The following is a 24,214-nucleotide window of genomic DNA, read 5'->3' as shown; positions in this document are numbered from 1 at the left end:
ACTGAATGATATAGTTCACCAATTCACTTACTTAAATCAGGAAGACATCTACCATTATATGGATGGTATCCTTTATCACAGGTACAGATACTTTCAATACAGGTGCTCTTATCACCATATGTTGCTTGACACTGACCATCCTCTTGACATGGTGGATCTCCAGCAGGGCTTGCTCCTAAAAGATGAATACAAATGTAATAAATTACATATTATTTTAATGTTATTAGTTTGTAATTTCATCTTTATTCTACATAATCAGAGCCGGCTCAAGGGGGGGTTGCGGACATTGCCAGCGCACAAGGCCCCCGCGCCGATGACTGATTTTGCAAAATAAAAATGGTTTCATTTACTTTTTTGTTTTAATACGAATATTCATACATTTTAATATCACGCAATTAGTGTACATTTCACGTTGATCAGTCGAAGGAAAATTTGCACAGTTTGAATCCAATTTGCGGGTAGAAAGCTAAACCATAAATTTCTTTGTAACTGCGTTGGATAGTTAATCATACATCGTACGTTTTTAACGCAAGGTGTGAAAATACATAAAACATTCGTATTTAAAAGGAAGAAAAGAGTTTAACGTAATATATTATTGTGCTTTAGTGAATAATATAACTAGAAATAGACATATTATCCAGAAAAAGGAAACATGACTTTCATTGTTATAATCATACTTATTGTTTTCTTTGTTTACTTATGTATTACGTTATTCTCCTTTTCTTTATTTACTTATGTATTACGTTCTCCTATAGTTCTTGTAGTGTTTGTATGTTTTTTATAATATTGTTTTCAGACAGTTTTGCAACATGACTAGTAGAGATTGAGATGCAGGAAGATAGTAGCTTATGTGTGGTTTTGATAAATCGAAGAAAAAAAGAAAGAGAGAAGAAATTACGGAAAACAGAGGAACTCCATGACAATTTTTTTGAAAAACCAAAAATGTGCAACAAACTGAAGAAACGCATAATTTACAGTTACTGGAAGATCATATCGCAGAAATGAGATTATGCTGTGGACATTCTCGAAAACTATCATCATAAAGCCAGCTCTCCTCTTAATGAAGAGGAAAGGAATGAAAAAACTGAAGAATGGAAAGATAATAATGCAGCAGAGGGAAGCGTACAGAGGGAGGATTTTTTGTCGATCGAACAAAGAACAAGATGAATTACTCCAAGGACCACAGCTTTAAAAGAATCAACAACGAGATGAAGATGAAAATGTCAATATCAACGATCCTGGTACTTGGCTTAAAATTATAACTGATAAATTTAGAATGGCTATCACACAAAACGGTGTGAGACAAGTAAAAAAACACTTTTTCAGAAAGATAAAAATAATAAAAGTTTTTCTAAATATTATTATTTAAGAAAATTAACAAATGGGAACCCCAGGATTAAAGAAGATGGTTACCCTACTCAAAGTACAAAGATGCTATATTGTGTTATGCGTTATTGTTATGCGTTTGTTATTAAGTTATTGTTTTCAAATACCACTTCTCTGTGCTAACTGGACTTGACTTAACGATTGTCTACATTTAAGTTTGCGATTACAAAGTTATGAAAGATCAGAATATCATTTCCAAGCTATGTACAGATTGTTACAACTTGATAAATGTTTGAAACTGGGAAACATTATTGACAAAAAAATGAAAAAATAATTAAAAATGAAACACAGCATTTAAAATGTGTTCATAAAAGAATAGTGGCTGCAATTTTACATATATCAGAGCATAATTTGGCTTTCATAGGAAGCAGCACTGCTATATATTAACCGAACAACTGTAATCTCAGAAGACTCATAGAATTACTTGCAAGATTTATCCAATCATAAAACAACATTTGGATCATTTTGTAGAATCAGCATCGCATTCCCATAGAACACAAGAAAATTCATCTTGTTATAGAACACAGGATGAATTGCTTAGACTAAAAACGTTTGAAAGGAAATGACAAATTTACTTAAGAAGGCAAAGTATTTCACAATTATTAGATTGCACTTCAGATGTAAGCCATCTAGAACAATTATGTTATTTTAAAATATACTAATGAAGATGATTCTAAAGTGATGTGAGTATACAAGAACGATTTGTTTTGAAACAGTAAACGACTCGACAGGAGAAGGGTTATCAGCCAAAATTGAAAGCATATTAGAAAAGTTGGGATTAGATTTATGGAACTGTTAAGGGGAGAGGGTATGATAACGAAGTTAATATGGAAAGTTTATAGTCATGGGAGGACTTATCCTGCAAAAGAATTGCAAATCACAGTATAAGAATTCCAAAGCACAATATTTACTTCCCTGGGGAAGTCATAATTTGAATTTAGTTCTGGGAAACATATAAAAATTATCTTTTCTTTCAAATATATTTTCTTGGGACTTTACAAAGCATATAATATTTCTGCAAGTTTTGTGCTACCCTGGGATATATTAAAAGAGTATGTGTAAAACCGTTGTCAGAAATGAGATGGGACTGTCACCTCGAAAGTGTGAACTTGTTATACAAAGTACCACAATTTTCTCTAGCTTTAAAATAACTTTATTAATACAGTTGTGACATGAAAACGAAATCTGAAATCCAATCGATCGAAAATAAACTTATTTCCTTTGAATTTTTATTAAGTTAGATCATTTGGTATGATCTAGTAATTATTGTGAGCAAGATATTTCAAAATTCCAATATAGATATCGGTACTGCAAATTTACAATTAAAAGGCTTTTTAAATGTTTTTGAAAAGTATTGCGAATTGGCATTCAAATCTTCTTCAATAACTGCAAAGCAAATAACAAAAGAATTGAAACTGACACCTGAATTAAATAATCAAATAAATGTATGAAAAACAAAACAATTTTTTTGTGAAGCAACGATCAGCTGATTTCATCTGGCGAAGAATATTTCCAAATTCAATATTTTCTAGTCATAATCATAGTTCGATTAATTATTTTAAAAAAAGATTCGAAATTTATCATGTATATGACATCGTATGGTTTTTTTTTTTTTTTTTATAAAATTCGGATAATATTCAAAAACTGACTGAAGACCGTCTTCTTAAACATAGCAAAGACTTAAATTTGACCTTCCAAGATGATATTAATTGCGTTGATTTATTTAATGAAAAATTTTCGTTGAGTTTTGCCTCCCAGGCACAATATTACAATACTTAATTAAAAATAATTTAATGGAATTATATCCAAATTTTGTTATCTTCTGAAGATTATATTAACCTTACTTTTACCATCGTATCTACAGAAAGATCTTTTTCAAGATTGAAAATAATAAAAAATTACTTGAAGTCTAACATTAGTCAAGAACGATTATCCTCCTTATATTTATATATATATATTATATATCCTTATTAATTTTATCTATCTAATCCGAATTAGCCAAAAAAAACTAAATTATGATGATATTTTTAACGAATTTGGGATAAAACATGTAAGAAAAGTGTATCCAATAAGTTGCATTTTATAAGTATATGAAGCAATTATTATTTTTGTTATTTAATTTATTAACGATTTTTTCTTTGATTGAAATGTTAATTTTATTAAAATAATTTAATTATTTATCATTTGCACGTACTCCTTGCTATACCAATTGGTGCAATGTAACAAATAGCAAAATGCAATAAATTATATTGTTTTGTAGTACGAAATTTGTTTCAAGTCCCCGCAAGTCAACTTCGTAGCTGACCCCGCTTTTTACACAATACTAAATAAAGAAAATTATACTATAATGGATAATAATGTTGAATATATGGATATTCTATAATATCCAGATAGTGGTTTCTTTAATTTTTGAGGTCCCTTAAATCCAAAAATCTAAAAAAATTAAATTTCCTAACAGTATTTAAAGGGGAACACCTCGAATTTTCTTAGATTTTCATAAAGATTTAATTGCTTGCTAGGTAGAGTGGATTATACCTGCGATCAGTTTTTTCAACTGAAAAATCGAATAAAACACGTTTCAAAATTGAATCTTCCGTAGTTTTCATGAAGTCCAACGTAAAACAGAAAAATTCGGTGACGAAAACGTTTTTTTTTTTAGGTTTGAAGTACAATAAAATAACTAAAAAACTAATAACTAAAATAACTAATAAATGCGTAAATTTTATTATCACAACTTGTAGAGAATTTAATTTTGAGAAAATTGATGAATAAAGTCTATCAAAAACAATAAATTCCATATGTTCCCAAATTACGGGTAAAATAAGCTTCGTCCGAAAATAGTATATGAATGTTGTTTTGTTGGGTTCAAGTTTTGTTCCGTTTTGTTTTTAATAATAAAAGTTATTTTGTTTTATGTTTTTCACAGACTTTATTATATAATTTTTCTCGGAATTAAATTCACTACTAGTTTTGATATTAAAATTTACACATTTGTCATTTTATATAGTTATTGTAATTCAAACCTAAAAAAATTGTTTTTCATCACCAAATTTTTATTTTAAATTGGATATCATGAAAACTACGGGAGATTACAGTTTTGGGACCTACTTTTTTCAATTTTTCACGTCAAAAAACTTTTCGCTAACCATAACTCTATATCAAAGCGTTTTGAGACGTATATTTGTATGAACTTTTTCTCTTTTCTAGAATCAGCTCCAAAATTATTTTCCTTTGCTCCAATCACTGTTTCTATAAATAAATAAATATAAATTTAACGTAATATAAATAAATAACGTTTTGAGGTATGAGAAGGACGAATATAGAATATAGAAGGACGAATATATATATAATGAAACCACTACTTAAGTGAATTCTATATTCGTCCTTCTCATACCTCAAAACGTAAAGAAAATTAATTTTCACCACCTCTCCTCATATTATGCAGCTGAAAGTAATAACGTACTTATTTATTAAAGAAAAACATGATATCAAACAAAAAGACCCCTTAAGGGGTCTTTTTGTTTGATATCAAAACATTTTTTTTTATCATATTTCTGTCTACCCAGAAATATGATAATTTTTTAACAAAAATAAAAAGTTAATTTATTTTTTTTTTGTTTTCTTTGATCCTTTTTCTTTAATTTTTCTGTTTTATTAAGTTCTGTTTTCTTTTCTTTGCTAAGTCTGTAAGAAACAGATCTGTGCACTAAAATATTGTCTATTTTATCTATTCTGTTTGAATATGTACTGTAGATTGTAAATCAAGATAAAATTCCAATTATCTGCTTGGCTTAATAACAAGATACTTCTTTCTTTTTCTGTTTATCCTCTGGAACAATCATGAGGTATTACTTCAAAGGATGATATGTATGAATATAAATGAAGTGTAGTCTTGTATAATCTCAGGCCAGCCATTCCTGAGATGTGTAGTTAATTGAAACCCAACCACCAAAGAATACCAGTATCCAAGATCTAGTATTCAAATACATATAAAAGTAATATCTTAAACAATATACAATAATTGGATACACCTTAATTTGGTTTTCTAAAAATACATTTAAAGTGAATATGTTAGTGTAGTACTGTACATTAAGAAACTTATCAACAAATTGAAAATGGTTTTCCTTCCAAATTTTAAACCAAGGTTTACTATAAGTTCATAATTTTTGCAAAAACATCAAAAAAATATTGTTTCTTTTAAAATATTGTGTCTTTTTATGTCACAATTTGAATATTAATTATAGAATTAGAACATGTTTTAATAAAATTTTATTATGGTACTTGTTGTGAAAGAAAAACCTTGTCTTTACCAAGTCATGTTATGAATACCTTTGTGAAAAAAATTTGTACTATATTAAATCTCGTTGTTTTGTTTCTGCAATGTTGTTATGATTTACAATTTATTTGAAGAGAAATTGTATAATAATAGTGTTTTGAAACATACAATTCAGTTCAAGAAAAAGATTTTCTGCCTTTATTGAGTGCCAAATTAGTTTATTTTTTAATGATCAATATTTTAAAACTGACTATCAGAAAAATATTTAAAAATATATAATTCACTTTCTAAATATACTTGGACAAAAAATATTTATGCAATTTCTTTAAAAAATTATGGGATATTGAAATTGTAGTTTCAGGAAATTAGGCACGTTAATCCAGACAAGGATTAAAATCTTAAAATCCCAATTTTCTCCATCAAATGGTCAGACATATCTCTTTTTTCTAACATAACATAATAACCTTTTTCTGTTGTTTATAATTTATTTATTTATTATTTTATTTATGCATTTTGAGTTATATATCTTAATGTAAATAATGTAGAATAACCTTTCATGAAGGAAAAACAGTAAACATCCTAAAAAAAAAAAAATAGGCCTATCAGAAAGTGCATATAAATACTATTAAAATCTATATACTTTCAAGTATTTTAATCTCTTTCTTTTGAATTTTCATTTGATTTGTTATAAAATATGTTCCAATAAATACTTACTGATCAGACAAGAGTTACTGTAGATGCTAGGAATCAATGGTTTAGGACAGGCACAGATTCCTTCATTTGAACAATCACCAAATGGTATTTGTGCACAATCATCTTTTACCTTACAAGATGATCCTATTTCTGAAAAATATATAATATTTTAAAACATATTAAAAATTACTTAGTGTCATATTAATCTAATATTTTTTAAATAGATTTATCAGGCCTACGTACAATATATAAAAAAGATTTCCTCAGATTTTTTCAACCAGCAATATATGGTGGTGTTGAAGATCCTGAACCTTAGAATTCTCGACTTCAAAATCAGCTGATTTGCGATGACTAGTTAACCACCACCAGCACTCTCAGTTGGTAATGGTGATTTGCCTTGGAGTCAGCCACTCGGATGGGTGGTTAAGAAAGCGGAATCAATCGGGTGCAAGGATTCCTTTACCGATATGATAAGAGCCGTATCGCGATCCTCAACTTGCCAAGTTTACGCAAGATTCTCGATAGAAGAGTTGAATTCATCCCTTTAACACAAAGCCAAGGCGGCCTGCTGATCCGTAGTGGGCTGAGATAGCAGATGGACTGTAAGGGATTGGCGTTGGGCTTTACGTAATTTCAATCGAAGACCGTCGACTGAAATGCTCTGCGCCTTCCGCAATGCGAGAGCTGTTTTCCGTCGGTCCTTCCGCGTTCGAGTTGGAAGGACGATATCTGAAAGGTTTACACCGGAAAATGGAGTACCTCAGGCAAGTGTTCTTAGTGTTACTTTGTTTACTGTAGCCATAAATAGTATAACAAACTGCGTGCGAAAACCGGTATGTGTTCTTTATTTGTAGATGATTTTTCTATTTATGTAGCATGTAGAACGTTAGCTATAGGTGAGAGGCTGCTTCAAAACACAATGACCTGCTTATAATTGTGATATAAATGTGACAGAATTACGTTTTCCCCGGAAAAAACAAAGTGCATTTGTTTTTCTCGGTTGAGGATACATGTTGACCCTTAACTATGTATACATGGTGAGTGATCCAATTGAGGCATGCATGCGGATTAGATTTCTAGGAATGTGGTTAGACCAACGACTAACGCGGGTAACGCATTTGAAGGATCTGAAGGTAAAATGTCTAAAAACTTAGACTTGCTGAGGGTTTTATGCAATACACGTTGGGGAGCCGATCGTATTTGCATGTTACGATTCTACCGAGCTCTGGTCCGTTCCCGCATAGACTATTGTGTAGCTTATTCGTCGGCACGGGCCACCGCTCTAAAGACGCTCGATGCAGTCCATCATTCATTCATTCATTCATTCCTCTTGTTACGGGTGCATTTCGCTCAAGCCCCGTACTAAGTCGTGATGAGTTATCTCTTTGGAATAGGCGGAAGCAGATTATAAGCTCCTATGTGATTCGAATTAAAGAGCAACCGACCCATCCAACCTTTGATATTCTCCAACCAGCATGTTAATCGGTACTAAGAACAGCTGAGGTCTCTGTTCCACTAAGCACCAGACCTCACCGCCTTTTCTCAGCTCAAAGTACAGGGATTGAAATCCAGTCCTTACTGTTGTTCCATGTTATTACCCTCCTTGTCAGCCTTCTCACATTAATTACTACTTTGATCTTTAATAATAAACATAAACCCGGTAATATTACAAAACGAATTTTATAATATTAAAAGTTGCAGGAATCCTGATGTTACAGTTTTTACAGACAGCTCTAGAAAAGTTGATTCTGAGATTTGTGGTTTTGTGGTTGGCAACAAAACATACAGGTTTGGCCTTCACAGTATCATGAGCATTTTCGTTGCAGAACTGTTTGCCATTAATAAGGCCTTACATACTATATCAATATTTCTACATGTGTGTTCTTGTTTAGTCACATTCCATGAATGCTTTAAAGGAGAATAATGATGTGAACTCCAGACACCAGGCAGCGGCGGCGGTGGTGGTGGAGGAGAATCTGAAACTTCAATATCTCAACCTAAAAATCAGCTAATTTGTGACTAGTTAACCAACACCGCCACTGCCACCGCCACCGCCACTACCACTACCACTACCACTACCACCACCAAACACCACCAGCAGTATTCAATCTGTATAAAAGTAACTAACTGTCTTTATTAGGATTTCAACCTTAGAATTCTCGACTTCGAAATCAGCCTATTTGCAATGGTGAATAAGAGGAGCTAAGGTGTTTGAATACAAACAGAGAATAAAATGGGGTGGCACTTTTGCCTTATATAGCCTAGCACTGATGACATCCATTGCTGGAACATGAGACTTAAGGAAGATTCTGTTAGGGACCCAAATGTGCAGTCTTGTGTTATAATTGTTGGGTTTGCCATAGAATTGGCATAGGCTGAGAATCTCAGAAATGTTTAGACTGCGGAAAAGTCGGACACCGAACTGGAGGATGGAATTGCTAGTTACATAAATCAAAGTATTTTTCCCAAATTAAGGTAAATAGACCGGCAGTTACTCATGATGTTGTTTGGCAGTCTGCATTAGACACGGCAGTCGACTTTCTAATTATTGCTGAACCAAGCAGGAGAATAGTTTCATCAGGAGAATGGCTAGTAGACACAGCAGAAGATGGTACAATAATAAACGTAACTAACTGCTGGGCAGTTGAGCGGTAGAGATTGGATGGGGTATGTTGCAATCACCCTAAACCAATGCGTGCTTGTTCAAGGAGATAGTAACTTACAAGCACGCATTGGTTTAGGGTGATTGCAACATACCCCATCCAAAATTGCAACATTAAATGATTCTTAAAATTTTTTTCATAATTTCAATGAGTTAATGAGGACGTTGGTAAAGCCTGTAATACTTTGGGATATTTTAACGCTGAATCAATAAAATTGGGTGGTACAAGACCTACCTGTCGCGCGTTTAGATTGGCGACTCTGTTGGGGCCAATTGATATGCTAGTACTGAACAATATGGGAGTTCGGATGTTCATAAGTCACGGTGCTGGTGCAACAATTGATATGCTCAGAGGTACTAACGAGTGGAAAGAAATTGAAAACCTAGAGATGCACATTTTGCTGACAAAATTTGCATCTACAGGTTTTGACGCAAGAAATAAATAGCCAACTTAAAATTAAAAAAAAAAAACCATTATAAAAATTAAGATAACATATATAAAAGCCATTGATTATTACTAGTAAATTATTTTTAAATATTTAGTAAATATCTTAACACTAATGTATGATTAACATTATATTGCGTAAATAAAATTAAGAGTTCCTCAAGAGATAAGACCCAAAATATATATAATATATCAGAGATAACATTTAAATTAAACGTAAAAAGTAGTAAAAAATCCTTAAATAAAGGTTTTTACAATATTGTCAAAAGTTCTGGAACATGTTATTTCAATAACCATTTATCTTATTCCTAGAATTATATAAAAATTTTGAAAGATTGCATACTCATATTAAAAGTATATTTCCATTACCAAAACAAACCACAACCAATTTTTAATTCCAGATTTTTCTTTTTCTTTTTCTTTTTATTTATAGGTGTGTGTGGTTTGTTTTAGTGAAGTTATTTAGTTTTATGGTATCACTTACTTGTTTTAGCCACACAATGGCCTTCTTCTTCAGTATATTTTTCTGAGCAAACACAATGAGATCCAACGCAAATAGCACCTGTTTGTCCTTTTGAACATTGGATATCTTCTTCACAAGCTTCACCTAATTTCACAACTGTAAAAAGATTTTCAAGTAAATTAAATATTTTTTTAAGATTACTAGAATAATGAATATTCTGTACTGACTTCATTCATCATGCTAAAAAGATTTATTAAATAAAAGAAAAATTGACAAGAAAACTTGATGCACATATGATTCTAACAATTAAAATCGTATAAATGATAAATATTTGTCAGTAATCAAAGATGCATCATTTATTTAAAAGAACATAATTTAAAAATATTTTAAAAATCCATTCATGCATGAACAAGTAGCAAAGAATTAAAATACAAGTACAATATTAATATAACAAGTACAAATTAAAATACTTAAAAGGCTTTATTTACATTACCACTAAATCTAGGATCATCAAAAAGATGGTAAACTATCCCAATCAGAGGCAATCCCTCAGTAAGTTGATTGCCCCTGCCCCCTTCCTTATCCTTTTTCTTTTTTGAATGCCATGGGAATTGGGTTAGCTGCTGCTCAGGTTCTATCAATGGCATAATCCTGGCAACTGCTACTATCCAGCAAGAGAATCAGTTCTTTTAAATGGAATAGTGTCCTGTGCCAACAGAACTTTCCAACAGACTATTTTTCTATATAAGGACAGTACAAACTAGTAGTTGAAATATATAGTGGCTGAAGCAATACTCTTTGAATCCTCAAAAAATCTAATCTAACCACTAAAACAATGAAAATGAAAACCTTAGGTATTATTTTTATTTCAAATACATAAATAAATCTCTATCTGATTACATAAAAATACATTACATAGTTCACATTATTATAAGATAAATTATAAATATGAAACAAATATAAGATAAAATATAGATGTGTTTAAAAAACCATACTTATTTAAATACAAATTCATAAAATCATATTAAGTTAAATACATTAAATATAAAAAATTTCTACATAATAAATACAGAATGCAGACAAATCAGTTTTTTTTTGTTTTTAATTAATGTTTTAAAAAGTCAACAGGAATAATATTGCTTCCATAAAAGAAAATCTTTTAATTCTATTTTCAATAAATTGGTGGGAATATTTTTTCAAATAGTTCAGCAATTTATTAAAAATGACAACCATTTCATAATAAGGCTCTTTCTCGCAAGTTGAAGTATATGAATGTTATACAAAAACATTTGTGTTGTGTGGTTTGGTAAAAGTGGTCATTGTTATTTACATAAACTCGAGGTTAAATTAACATATTTAATTTTTAGAACATAGGTTTACACAATTCAAACTTATGGGCCACCAAATAATGATCTGACACCCAGTTTTGTGTCTTAAAAATTTATTTCAAATTTTTGACAGCCCCAATAATAACATTGTACTTTATATGAGAATACACAATCGACACTAGGAAAGTTTTGAATATGACTTTTGTTTGTTATAATTTCTCAAAATAATTTCCACCACACATTCATTTCTCCATCCTTCGAAACTTTCTTTCTTTCTTTCTTTTTCCTGTTTAGCCTCCGGTAACTACCATTTAGATAATTCTTCAGAGGATGAATGAGGATGATATGTATGAGTGTAAATGAAGTGTAGTCTTGTACATTCTCAGTTCGACCGTACCTGAGATGTGTGGTTAATTGAAACCCAACCACCAAAGAACACCGGTATCCACGATCTAGTATTCAAATTCATGTAAAAATATCTGGCTTTACTAGGACTTGAACGCTGTAACTCTCGACTTCCAAATCAGCTGATTTGGGAAGACGCGTTAACCACTAGACCAACCCGGTGGGTTCATCCTTCGAAACTAGTCTTCAAAAAACCCTACCATGTTTTTTCAGAGATCACTCATTGTCCCAAGTCCTTTGGAGCTCATCATTGATGATAGAATGTGCCTCCCTTTCAGTCTGTTCTTCACGTGGAGGAACAGTGCAAAGTCACATGGAGTTACACAAAATCAATTTGATCATCCTGTAAGAATTTGTCAAGTTATAAAGTACCCAGAAATTTCACATTGTGAGCAACAGAAATACCATTCTTACATAATAGGAATTCTATCATGTGATCAGCAATATTGTGGCGCCTACCTGAAAAATATAATGCAACTGTATTTAAACTTAAATGGTTACCTTCTTGCAGTGAATAATTTCATGAGTTATTATCATACAATATTCAATTCCTTTTAAATAATTATATTTATATAATAGGTACAGTTGTGTTATCTGTGGAAAGGATTAAAATGAATAATTCAAGATTTTGAGGCAGATCATTAATAAACAATAAAAAATGCAAGTGACAAAAAACATTTTGCTGAGGCATTGCGTGTTCCTACATCTTGAAGTGGTGTACATGTTTTCACTACATCTTCAAAATTTTACATGTGTTTCCTTATCAAAAGATGAAATTGCAACTATTGTTGAAATAAGGTCTAACTTGAATCAATTTTAAGCTCTTCCTGTGGTACTTTAGCAACTAAGTTTTTTCATCAGTAAAAATGTGGAATTAAAGAGAATCCTTCACTGAGGTCGTAAAATATTGAAAGTGGAACTTTGTTATTATTTAAAGAGTTTTAAATATTTTCCATGGACTGGGAAATTGCTGTGTCAATAGAAAACTTTTTCCTAAAACCATGCAGAAAATTTGTTAATATGGTATGCTTTTCAAGAAAAATTAAAATTTTTCATAATTTTTTCCAATACGTTAGAAAGTGTGAACAATACAAAATTATTCTATAATTTTTTTTACAGAAATGTTAAGGCAGTTAGGAAATATTCTTTTGCTGAAAGATTCATCAGTACACACAACATTAATCTTTATGTTTAAAATACAAGTTTTAACCTCCTGGGTATCAACAAAAAATAAAATTACTACTTATCTTGAGGAATAAAAACAAAATGTATTATTGAATTAAATATTTTATGAAAATATAAGGAATGGAGCCATAATATAGCATTAAGTTATCCTTATATGAACAAAACTTTTGTCAATAAATATACATTTTTGTATATTTATATTACAGCTCATCATCTTTAATCTTTAGCAATTTCTTTAAAATTTTATTTCACTATATTATAAACGAAATAATTAAATATGTTCAGCTATTATCAAAGAAAATAAAATAAAATTTATAACAAACATTTTAAACTTAATAAAAAATAATAGAAAATTAACCACTATTTTTAAACTAAAATATAATTTTACACAAATCTACACATTAAACATCAATATACTTGGAAATTAATTCTCTAAAACAAGAACTTGATAAGCGTAAATGGCAAACCTTGTTTTAATATTAAAATTCTAAAATATGGCTGGGAGTATAATGACATTTGAGATTAACCAATTTAAGATCATTACATTTACTATCAGCATTTTTTTGTAAATTACAAGCTCGGGATAACAGTTCTTGAAAATTATTCTTATTCATTTTTTTTTGCAAAAAATCCAATACCATTAAACATTTTATAGGTTTTGTCTGTATTATTATAGCAGTCTCTGATAAGTAGTATGAATGACATGTGTGCTTGATGTGTGTGTGTGTGTGTGTGTGTGTGTATGTGACATATGCAATCTGATGAGATTGTTTAGTGGTGTTGTATGTGATGAGATACGTGTGATCCCTTGTGATTCTGTGCATAATTGATGAAGTGGTGTCCTGGAAAAGTTTCTAAACACAGACTGGATCTGAGCTAAAGATCCAATGAACCTTTGCAGGTTCAAAGTAAAACAATTCAGGAAACCATTGCTTTCCTAACATTTTTATGAGTTAGTGAGAGTGTCTATACATGGTGTATGGATCTATCCATATAGTAAGTAGGCTGTTGCATTTTGTGAGAAGTTTTTCCTGTCCACTGGTTTTACAGAAGCCTAACCTGAAGTTGAAGTACTTTTCAGGAGAAGCCAGCTCTCCAATTCTTCCTAATAAATATAGATTTTATTAAACAACAGTAGGATCTACTTTCCTTTGCCTAAAATTTACCAGCTATGATTAACATGATCCATAAAAAGATAGAAGGTGTGGCTTACTTGAAAATCACTTAACTCATTATTTCCAAGTTTATAAAAATACAGAAAGTGATATGATTATTCAGGCATGGATTTAGCTGAATTTATTCATATGATATACTTTAAAATACTGTATGAGAACTTTTAGATTTGTCAGTAAAATAAAAAGTATTATACTTCTAGTAAGAATTTGTCTTTTTTTTTTTCAAGAAGTTGTCTTGAGATGTAGCACAAATTTGTTTTTTAATTAAAACAAATTCCTTTAATAATTATATAATTTACATAAATTATAACTTTAACATATATCATTCTTAATGACTTACTTCTCAAACATCGATCAGCTACAGTAATTGCAACAGTGAAATTTGGACCACAGTTACACATTCCTCTATCACAAGATGCATCAATAACTGCGCTACAATTAGCATCTGCTGTACATGCAGCTCCTAATATCACACTTGAAGGATCTGAAAAAATTAAAATAGCATAAAAATTACAATGAGTAAAACTATTTTTTGTAATATGAAAATTTATTGAAGACCAAACTAGTATTATCTTTGGTACTCATCCCCTTGCACATTAAATATTACATAATATTTAATAATAAAATCATAAAAATCTAGTATCTCCTTTCATCTACATTATTTTTCTAAGCTACAGGTACTATCCCACAGAAATAAATGAGTAATTTTTATTAAATTTAACATGAATTAAGTATCTCTTCTGTAACAGCCTTAATTAAAACTTCTTCCATTAGTAGAAAGATGTGGCTTTCGACAGCCTATAATAAGAGGAATACTAAGCAATTCTACAAAAACTCTAGAACCATTCCAAGAACAGGACACAATTTTATTCACAGGGCAAGGCTGAACATCTCAATCATCAACTGTCATTCCGTCTGATCAACAAGATCATTTCCAATAGGTACACAGATCATATCAGATAATGAAACAGAAGAGAGGACCGCTTCTGAAGTTAAATAACCTTAAACTCTTATCAGTTCAGAAACAAAAACGTGCAACTGTACAGGCTCCAGCAGCACCAGTACCTCAAAGACCTCGAGGGCCGGCTTGACACCAGCACAGAAGAAGAAGGTGAGAACATATACACATATTACCAGTCACCCAAATCTTCAACTAATCACAATTACAAGACAGGTACTTCGGATATGGGGCTGTTTGTGAACCGTGGAAGCAGTCTATAACTATAACTTCTGACCCAGAGCCCCTACCTGTTCCTATCGCTAATATTGTTCCCATTCAATGTGGCAATGAGTGCAGTCTAGTTCTTAACAGGAATTCAAAGGCAGTTGCATATATATCAAACAGCTCCAGTTGGTGAATGATACTAAACTGAATGAATAAATGAATTTGTCTTGCAAAATAATTTCAGTAAGCTTACTATTGTTTTACAAAATTTGAAATTATATCCAAAACGGATATTTATATTTAATATATATATATATATTTTTTTTTTTTGTTAACACATTCCTAAGATTAACTTATTAAAGATAAAAGATAGAACACAGAGTAAGAAATTAAGTACACCTGAGAATTACATGTGTAGGAGATACCAATTTGTATTTTTTACAACAAAAACGTTATTGTGTGAACAGCATACGATAAAAAAAAAATAATAAATTTATTGCATATCATAACCATTTTTAAACATATAACACTGTGCAACAATCACACAGCAGAGTGGTTACGCTATGGTCTGTAATTAAATTTTGCACTCATTAAATGCAGAATGCAGAACGGTGAAATAGCAGTTTTAGTAGGATGGTGCGGGTATACATAGGCTCTTAATAACATCTAGCTGAACCCGTGCGAGCAAGTGTATCTAGTTTCAAAAAATATTAAATAAATGTTAACCATAAATTTATTTGTAAACATAGTTAAATAATACTGTAAAAAAAGAAGATAAATGTTTATACACCGAGTTGAAGGTTGACCCTGGCCTTTGTCAACCGAAGTGTCGGTTGGCTTTGGCGGGATAGGCGAGCGGGTTTTGTTGTACTACGTTACCAGATGACATCATCCGGTTAACAGTAACATGACATGTTTACAACATTGCATGAAATATTAGTATCATTATTAGTATATAACATTCATTAAGAATTTTGTTGTTGCAGTTTATGAAGTATTGCGTGCTGCGTAAAGTTAATTTTTTTATACTCGTCTGTATTTTGGGTTTTCATATGTTTAGTGCATTATTCTGTGCAAAATACAAATATTTTTGTGGTTGTATTTAAATATTAGTGGATATTTATTTCCTTGCATATTTTTACTGTCTCCAGACAATTATGGAGAGTTTTACATCAAAACTTAGGAAAGGGAAGCTCTCCAAAGTCAGGCTCTGTAATATGGAACCTTAATCAGTTTATTCATAAACAACGCTCTGCTGATATGAAAAAATAGTACGACAAACTAAAATGGCGTTGAAGGCAGCCCCTCTATTTATTAATCCCAGCGTGACTCAGTCACTAATCTGTTAGTCAAAAAAATAAATGTTTCAGGTGAGAAGAATTATTGGTAAACTTAAACGAGACAAAAAAAAAATGTCAATAAGATTTGGATAACGGAATATAAAAACAATTATGGAAAGGAAGTGAGAACTGTAAAGGAGATGAAGAGAGTCGTTTTTTGGGTGTTAGTGAAGTTATGAAGTTTCGGATTGGACTGGGTTACAGAGAGGAAAGGGATCGAGTGACTTGAGTAAATTGGCAAGGGGCAAAGAAGAATTAAGAAACTGATTTGACTCATCGATACTGTACTGGTAAGAGGTAGTGAAAAAATGTGTTGTTACAGAGTAAAGTCAATAAAACACTTAAAGTTTAAGAAATATCTGAGAGAATAGTTATATTTATTATACAAAATCTTGCTTCTAGTATCTTCCGAATTTTTAGAAAGGAATAATACAGTATATGAAAATAAATCAACCTATTCAGTCTGCATTTCATTCTAATTACTGAACTGAATTCTGAAACACTTTTTTAATTCCATATTCATTTTCTTATAAATAATAAAAAAAACCGTCGCAATTAATCGTTTGTGTTCTTTATACATAAATATTATATAAAAAACCTTACGTAGTGTTTAAAATAGAATACGTGTATACATGACTTTTTCTTCAAATGATGTGACTAAATGCGTGCTTATTATAAGTTACAAAATTATAATCGTAAAAAACAATTTGCAGTAATTATAGTTAAGTACGATATTCTCAGTAAAGGCAATTTTTTAAACAAATTCTATATTTACATGTCAGATAAATGACATAATACAGTGGTATCTCGTAGAGTTTTTATGACCACAAAATTCCGTTATTTCTCTATAATTATAGTTTAATATATATATATACAATAATTATTTAACGGAAATATTTCTTATCAACAGCTAATATCATAAAAATGAGAGCGAGAGATAACTATTTAGATAGAAGAAAACGCAATTAATATAAAACTTATAATAATATCAAATTTTAAATATTATCTTTTATTGATAAAAGAATCATTTAAAACGTAATCTGTATTCTTATAAGCTAAGATTTTCTTTTCATTTGCAAAAAAATATATCATTCAATTATTCATACTCGTTTAACCAACTTTAATTAAATTAAGAAGAAACAGGGAGATTGTGTTTGAATTACGTAAAGAAATATTTCTTATTAATTGCCTATAAAACTAAATGAATAATTAATCAAAAGCACGTCTAATTTTAAATAAGATAATCTCCTTTCAGAAATTTTAAGCACTAAATAATGTAAACATTATTATCATCGGCTCTAGGATACGATCCCGGCATAGATCAACTTTTTTTTCGATTAACAACGGCTTATCAACATCTACCAAAAATCTTTGAAAAAACTTTCCTAGCGTAGCCAGAAATTTTTCCATTTTGGCGACCTTCATGCTCAAGTTAAAATTAAATTTTTAAGAAAATAATTCCTTAACTCTAAATTAACAAATATACTTTTTTTAGGAAGATGAACATTTTTGGTTAAGTTTTTTTTTTTAAGAAATACTAAAAAGTAAGGACTATCAAAAAATTAAGATTTCTACATTTTAAATGCAATGGGTAACTCGGATGTATTTAAATTCAAAATAAATTTTAAAAACAATTTTTTAAAATTAAAAAAATATTTTTGGTTACCACAGACCATTGTAGTAAGATGGGCAAACAGATTTTATAGTGGTTTGAAGGCCTATTGATTTAGAATATATAGATACAAAAAACTTTCATTAACTACTTTCCTGAGACAAAATATAGTAAAAAAATAAAATATACAGTCTTTTTTTTTGGGAGGTGAATATTATTGTCTTTGGTAATTTGTGATTCTGAAAAAACTTCAACTTTCATAAGAAAACGTTTTGCTAAAGCGACTCGGTAAAGATTCGAAATTTTATTTTGGCAAAAATACTCCCTACATTTTTTCCAATTTTTAGAAAAATTTAATATAATCTTTCCCTCTATGGTACCTGTCCACCAAGTTTGAAGAAAATCGGGCAACAGGATCCAGAATTATAGGACCAAATGTAGGCTAACACACATACTGTACGTACGTACGCACGAAAGTCAGTCTGTCAAATATACATTTTTTGTACTTCCGAGCATTTTCTGAAATTATTTACAATTTATTTAACTATTTTACAATTTATTCTATTATTTTTTATTATTTTATTTTATTTTTTTATATTTAAAAAAAAATCTAAATCCTTACGGTATAAAACTTACCTAATTTTTTTAGATTTTTTTTGACTGATCTGTTTTGTTTTTCACATTATAGCTGTACTAGCATATGTCGTTATAGGGAAAAGTAACGAATAATACCAAAATTCAAGGAATGTTGTGTTTTGGACACCTGCCAATCTATTTTTATTAAATAAAATATCGTTACCAAGCCTCCGTGATCGCAATTTATTTTACAAGTTTTGATACCACAATATACAAAAATAAATGTGTTTTATACAAATATAACAAGGGGGTTAGAACCGTACAGCTTTCGGAAGAAAAGTTTTTTGTATTTTTTCTGAAGTTATGTTAATTTATATGTAAACAATTTATATATACAAGTGCAGATCGGATAAGTTCAAGGCCAGCCGATGTAGATTGCTTAAAAATATAAATGTATCTTTACGATTCAATCGAAAATAAGATGCGTTGGATATATTTTTACAAAACCCATTTTCTTCCCTCCCTCTTCCTAATCAGAGTAAACATCGTCGTTTTGTGGACTCATTGATCACTAATGGAGTGAGTAAATATAAAAACAATTTGCCAAAAGTTTGATAAAATAAACCGAAATGGGAAAAAAGCAATAGACTCTCGATTACAGTAAAGAAGTATAAACTGTAAATTCAGTCTTTTAATTAATATCACGCCAATTTTCATCGCTCCATTACATTTTATCTTTTTATTAAAAGAAAATTATAATAAATCAAAACTATTTTTGCTGGAATAAATCGTTTAATTTGTCAGGTCCTCGGCATGCCATGGACCGAGCTTCTGAAATTCCCACAGTAAACACAAATTCTCATACACAAATAAATAAAAATTAAATGTTGATGTTTGCGTAAATTTCTTTAAATACACTGTGTTACCTCGTATATTCGACGACTTCCAATGTAAAACAATAATAGGTTAATAATTTGAGTTTTTTAAAAATAATCTACAGTTTCTTTTTGTTAGCGATTTAGGTAAAGTACTCGTACTACTGGTACATAATTGTAACATTTAACATCGTATACCTACGTATATTAAATCAATTTTTTTCAACTTTATTTTTTTTCCTAATGTGTACGTTGTAAGTCTGTTCAACTAGTGAGCAATAAGCAATAATCCCCCACAACCCAATGACATGAGGATGATATGTATGTATGACACATAAATGAGGTGTAACCTTGTACAGACACAGGCCGACTATTCACTCGATATTGATGTTTAAAAATTAATGTCTATGATTTTTTTATGAATAAAAATATATTTAAAGTAGTAAAGAATTTTCCCAAATTAAATCTACTTTTCATTTTAAAAACACATTCCATTTTTTAATAATATAAATACTATTAATTACATGTGAAACAGTGATTTTATCGGTTATATTTTACTATAATCTTTGCCTAATTCCAGTACGGGACTCAAAATAAAAATTGGTCTTAAAAATATTATAAATTAGACTAAAGTACTTTACAGTTTTATTTAAAGTTTTCTTTTGCAGAATATTAATGTTTCAAAGGAGGCAAGAATGTCAGACTTATTAGAAATTCATTAACATCAAAATAAATTAAATAATAGTAATTTAATACTCTATTCTATACATTCATTATTAATACTTAAGTAAATTTCTGGAAAAAAAGACGTATGAAAATTTTAATAAAATGATCTCATGAGAAAATGTCTTCATAGTCTTCATAATTATAGGCTATAAATTCCACGTATAACAGAAGCTGTGTTGTTGTTATGTAAGAACGTCTGTAATAATCAATTTCAAGGCTTTAAGTGTATGAAAACAACGTTTTATGAATATTGTCCAGTAACGCTTGAGTGAGAGTTGAAGAGAAGATAATCTCTCTTTTAATACACTATTATTGCGGCTTTTTCTCTCATTCTACGAAAAACATTGTTGCCGATGCTTCAGTAATTTACAGTAAAATTTAAAGGTTTATAGTGCAGTTAGTTTTTTATCTTAAGTTTACGTATCTTGTTTATACGTATTAGGCAAACAATTAATTTATCATTTAATTCTTTTTCGGTTTTTTTTACATGTGTAGTTGTATCGCAAATTAAAATAATCATTTTAAGACGTGATTTTTATCAGTAATTTTATTTTGATACGTTAAATAAAGATGAACTGAAATTTAATATCAAAGAAATTAAAGTTTACAAGTTAAATTTATGAAGTAAAATATTTTATAAACATAAAAAAAATCAGTTATAGTTACAAAAAACAGTTTAAAAAAATAACTGTTATCATTTGATTTGTTATTTTATAAAATGAAACAGTTGTAGCAGTAAATTATATAAATTTGCAAATATTCCATTACAGTTAAAAAGAAAAAAGCTGTAAAAATATAAATTAATGAATGAATTTGACCTTATATAATTAATATTGAAATTTTTATCATTATAATATTAGTTAATGATAATCTTTCTGCACAACAAATAAAATACAAATGAATTCACAATTTACGAAAATATTTTAACGTAAAACTATTAAAAAATATTAATCGTAAAAACAGTACGTAAATCAATACCGGGTGACAAAGGGGAGTGCACTCATTTTTGAATGGACATGACACACTTAAATTAATACCAAGCTATTATTTTTGTTGTAAAATGTGTGTAAAATAATGCCATTTATTTTACGTTAATCCGACCTCGTGTAACAGTGTGGGTACGATATTCAACCGTAATGTTATCGGTCCCTATTTTTTAAGAAGAGGGTGAAGCAATAACAGTGAATTCCAATCATTACATGCATATGATAAAAACCTTTTTACTGCCAAAATTACAGATTTTGAACTTGGAACAAGATATGTGGTTCCAACAAGAATTTAATTCTGAATTTCCACGAAGATCCTACTGGGATTGTTTCCTGGTCATTTGATTTCCAGGTTCGAAGATGTTCTCGACTTCCGATCTCAGAATGTGCAACTAATTTTGTGGAGTTATTTAAAGGAGCAAGTTTAGTCGATAAAACCTGTTCATTAGACTAACTGGAAGTCATTTACGGAGAGTTTCAGTAAATCACTCAGGAAACGTTGGAACGTGTGTGGAGCAGCTTCATCTCTCAACTTGAAAACTGCATTATGGAAGATGGACATCACCTTTGATTTTTTTCCACAAATAGTATTCCTTCCCACACCTACTCAAACCAAAGTAATAAAGTTTTATGTATAATCATCTGTGTAATGTTCATTCGAAAATGAGTATACTCCCTGTCATTGCATATAAGAATTCAGAAAAATGGACTAACCGTAAAATGATTTTTTTTCCATACCAATACGATGTAGTTTAATTAAATTTTAACTTTATTAACAGTTTTTAAAATCATTAAAGAAAATTTAAAACTAACGAAGAATAAATTTCATAAATTTTTTCAAAAAAAAGAAACTCCCAACAGAAAACACCCCGCTTTACTCATTGTTAAATTTTGAGTTTAAATGGCTTTGTAACATGCTATAATTCAAACATAGGTTGTAAACACAACAGTTGAATTATTATAAACTCGTTCGACAGTTGGTCTTGCCGATTGTTCGATAAAAAATTATTTAGATAGTACTTTTTTCTTTTTCTGGTTAGCCTCGGAAACACCGTAAGGTATTATTTCAGAGGACGAATGAGGATACATCCACACATATTCGTATGTGTTAATGTAAATGAAGTGTAGTCTTGTACAGTCTCAGGTCGACCATTCCTTAGATGTGAAGTTAATTGAAACCCAATCACCAAAGAACACAGGTATCCATGTTCTAGTATTCAAATCCGTGTAAATGTAACTGCCTTTACGAGGATTTGCATCTTAGAACTCTAGCTTCGATATCAGCTAATTTGCGATGAGTTCACCGCTAGACTAACCCCATAGATTTAGATAGTACTTAAATTAAATCAAATCAATTAATATATGCTTACATTATTGAAATTACAGTCAAAATATAAGATTTTTTAGGAAAAAAATGACGCATTACATTTATTTTTAAAAGAATTTTTATCTGTTTTACAGTTATTAGTTAATTGAAAAATTTTTGGAGCGATTTAAAATTAAATCAATTACTAACTTTTGTACTGAAAAGGTAGCGTCTTCATCTTTAAAAAAAAAGGTTTTGGGTCCGAATAGCGGAAAGACTTTGTATTTTCATACACTGCAATATTACACTTACTATTCTCACGTACAAGGTAATTACCGCGTTTTTGTGATAATCATCTAGCAAAAAGAAAGAACACACTTGCTTACAGGACTGATGTTCTATTAGTGGAACAAATATTTTGGCTTTGGAAGCCAAAATATTTTGGAATTTTCCGTATAATGAATATAAGAAATGAAAAATTAAATTCATTAATAAATTTTTCCTTTGGGACTGTATGTATCACCAACTTTTGAGAATGAAAGTGCTTGTGAACGGTAAGCATGGTGCATATTACCCATTTGAAACCGATTACAAGATTATAATTACGTAAAAATAATTATATAATTGATTAAAGGCAAAAATATAAAAAAACTGGTTCAATTTATTTATATAATATATACCATGAATAATAATAAATAAATCATTGCAACTTAAACATATGACATAATATTTAAAGCTCAGTTAAGTAAAAAGAATTTACCAATTTTTTTATATGTATTAGAGAAAAGCATCAATAAACAAACAGAATGTAGTGATAAATAATAGTACAAAATAGTCGAATTGTGTTTTTAAAACAGACTTGAAAAAAAATAATTGAAACAAAACGTTTTTACCTTGAGTTTTATTAAAGGCAGCTGAAACATTATTGATGAACGAAGTAACACCAGATTTAAATTTCTGTAATCCACTACCGGTAAAATCAGCAATTTTTTCGGAAATAGATGATGCATTTACTGAAGAAGGTGGAAATTGTATTTTTGTAGCAGTATCTTGCATGATTACATTTGCATTAATGTAAGAAATAAAAAGAATCATAAGGATAACTGAGCACATATAACAAGCCATATTACCGGTTAGTGACTACTAAAGAGAATGCGGATAATTTTTAATGACGACTGCATAAACAAGAATGAAACATAACTATAGTTTCATTCCAATAATGTAATAAGATAAGATAAGATAGTCTGGTTGAATAAACTATTCTTACAACCCTCACTTTATAGTAATAGTCTATTATAATTTTAAAAAAGATTTTTAAAAAAAGATAAAAAATTTTAGTCTTTATTTTAATTAATTTATAATAAATAAAATTACATCAATATTGTTTAATACAATATGAAAAATTGAAGTTTCATATGTATTCTAAATTTTATACTTATCAGTTACGACAACTGTCAAGTAAGTAAACCGTAGAATTTTTATCGCACGTTGTATCGATATTAAACGATTAATTAATCTTTCTAAAACGATTAAAGCTTAGATGAAATGCTTAATCAGAAAAAGTGGTGATTGTTTTGCAATAATTATATTATACTTTTTTACAGGTTCTA

General features: G+C 29.7%; 1 protein-coding gene across 1 annotated transcript in view; it reads right to left on the bottom strand.

Moving 5' to 3' along the window:
- Positions 1–23,799, bottom strand: part of LOC142325394 (uncharacterized) — a 39,209-nt gene extending 15,410 nt beyond the window's left edge. Inside the window, exons 1-5 of the mRNA XM_075367116.1 lie at positions 23,498–23,799; positions 14,359–14,502; positions 9,947–10,081; positions 6,377–6,505; positions 32–175 (exon numbers count right to left, since the gene is read on the bottom strand). Of these exons, the coding sequence (XP_075223231.1) occupies positions 32–175; positions 6,377–6,505; positions 9,947–10,081; positions 14,359–14,502; positions 23,498–23,729 (784 nt within the window). The 5' untranslated portion in view covers positions 23,730–23,799. The remainder of the gene's footprint in view (positions 1–31; positions 176–6,376; positions 6,506–9,946; positions 10,082–14,358; positions 14,503–23,497) is intronic.
- Between the last annotated feature and the right edge of the window lie 415 nt (positions 23,800–24,214).

Source organism: Lycorma delicatula, chromosome 5 (genome assembly GCF_047948215.1).
Source record: "Lycorma delicatula isolate Av1 chromosome 5, ASM4794821v1, whole genome shotgun sequence".
NCBI lineage: Eukaryota > Metazoa > Arthropoda > Insecta > Hemiptera > Fulgoridae > Lycorma > Lycorma delicatula.
Note: the sequence above shows the minus strand (reverse complement) of the source record. Positions and strands in the feature narration are given on the sequence as shown.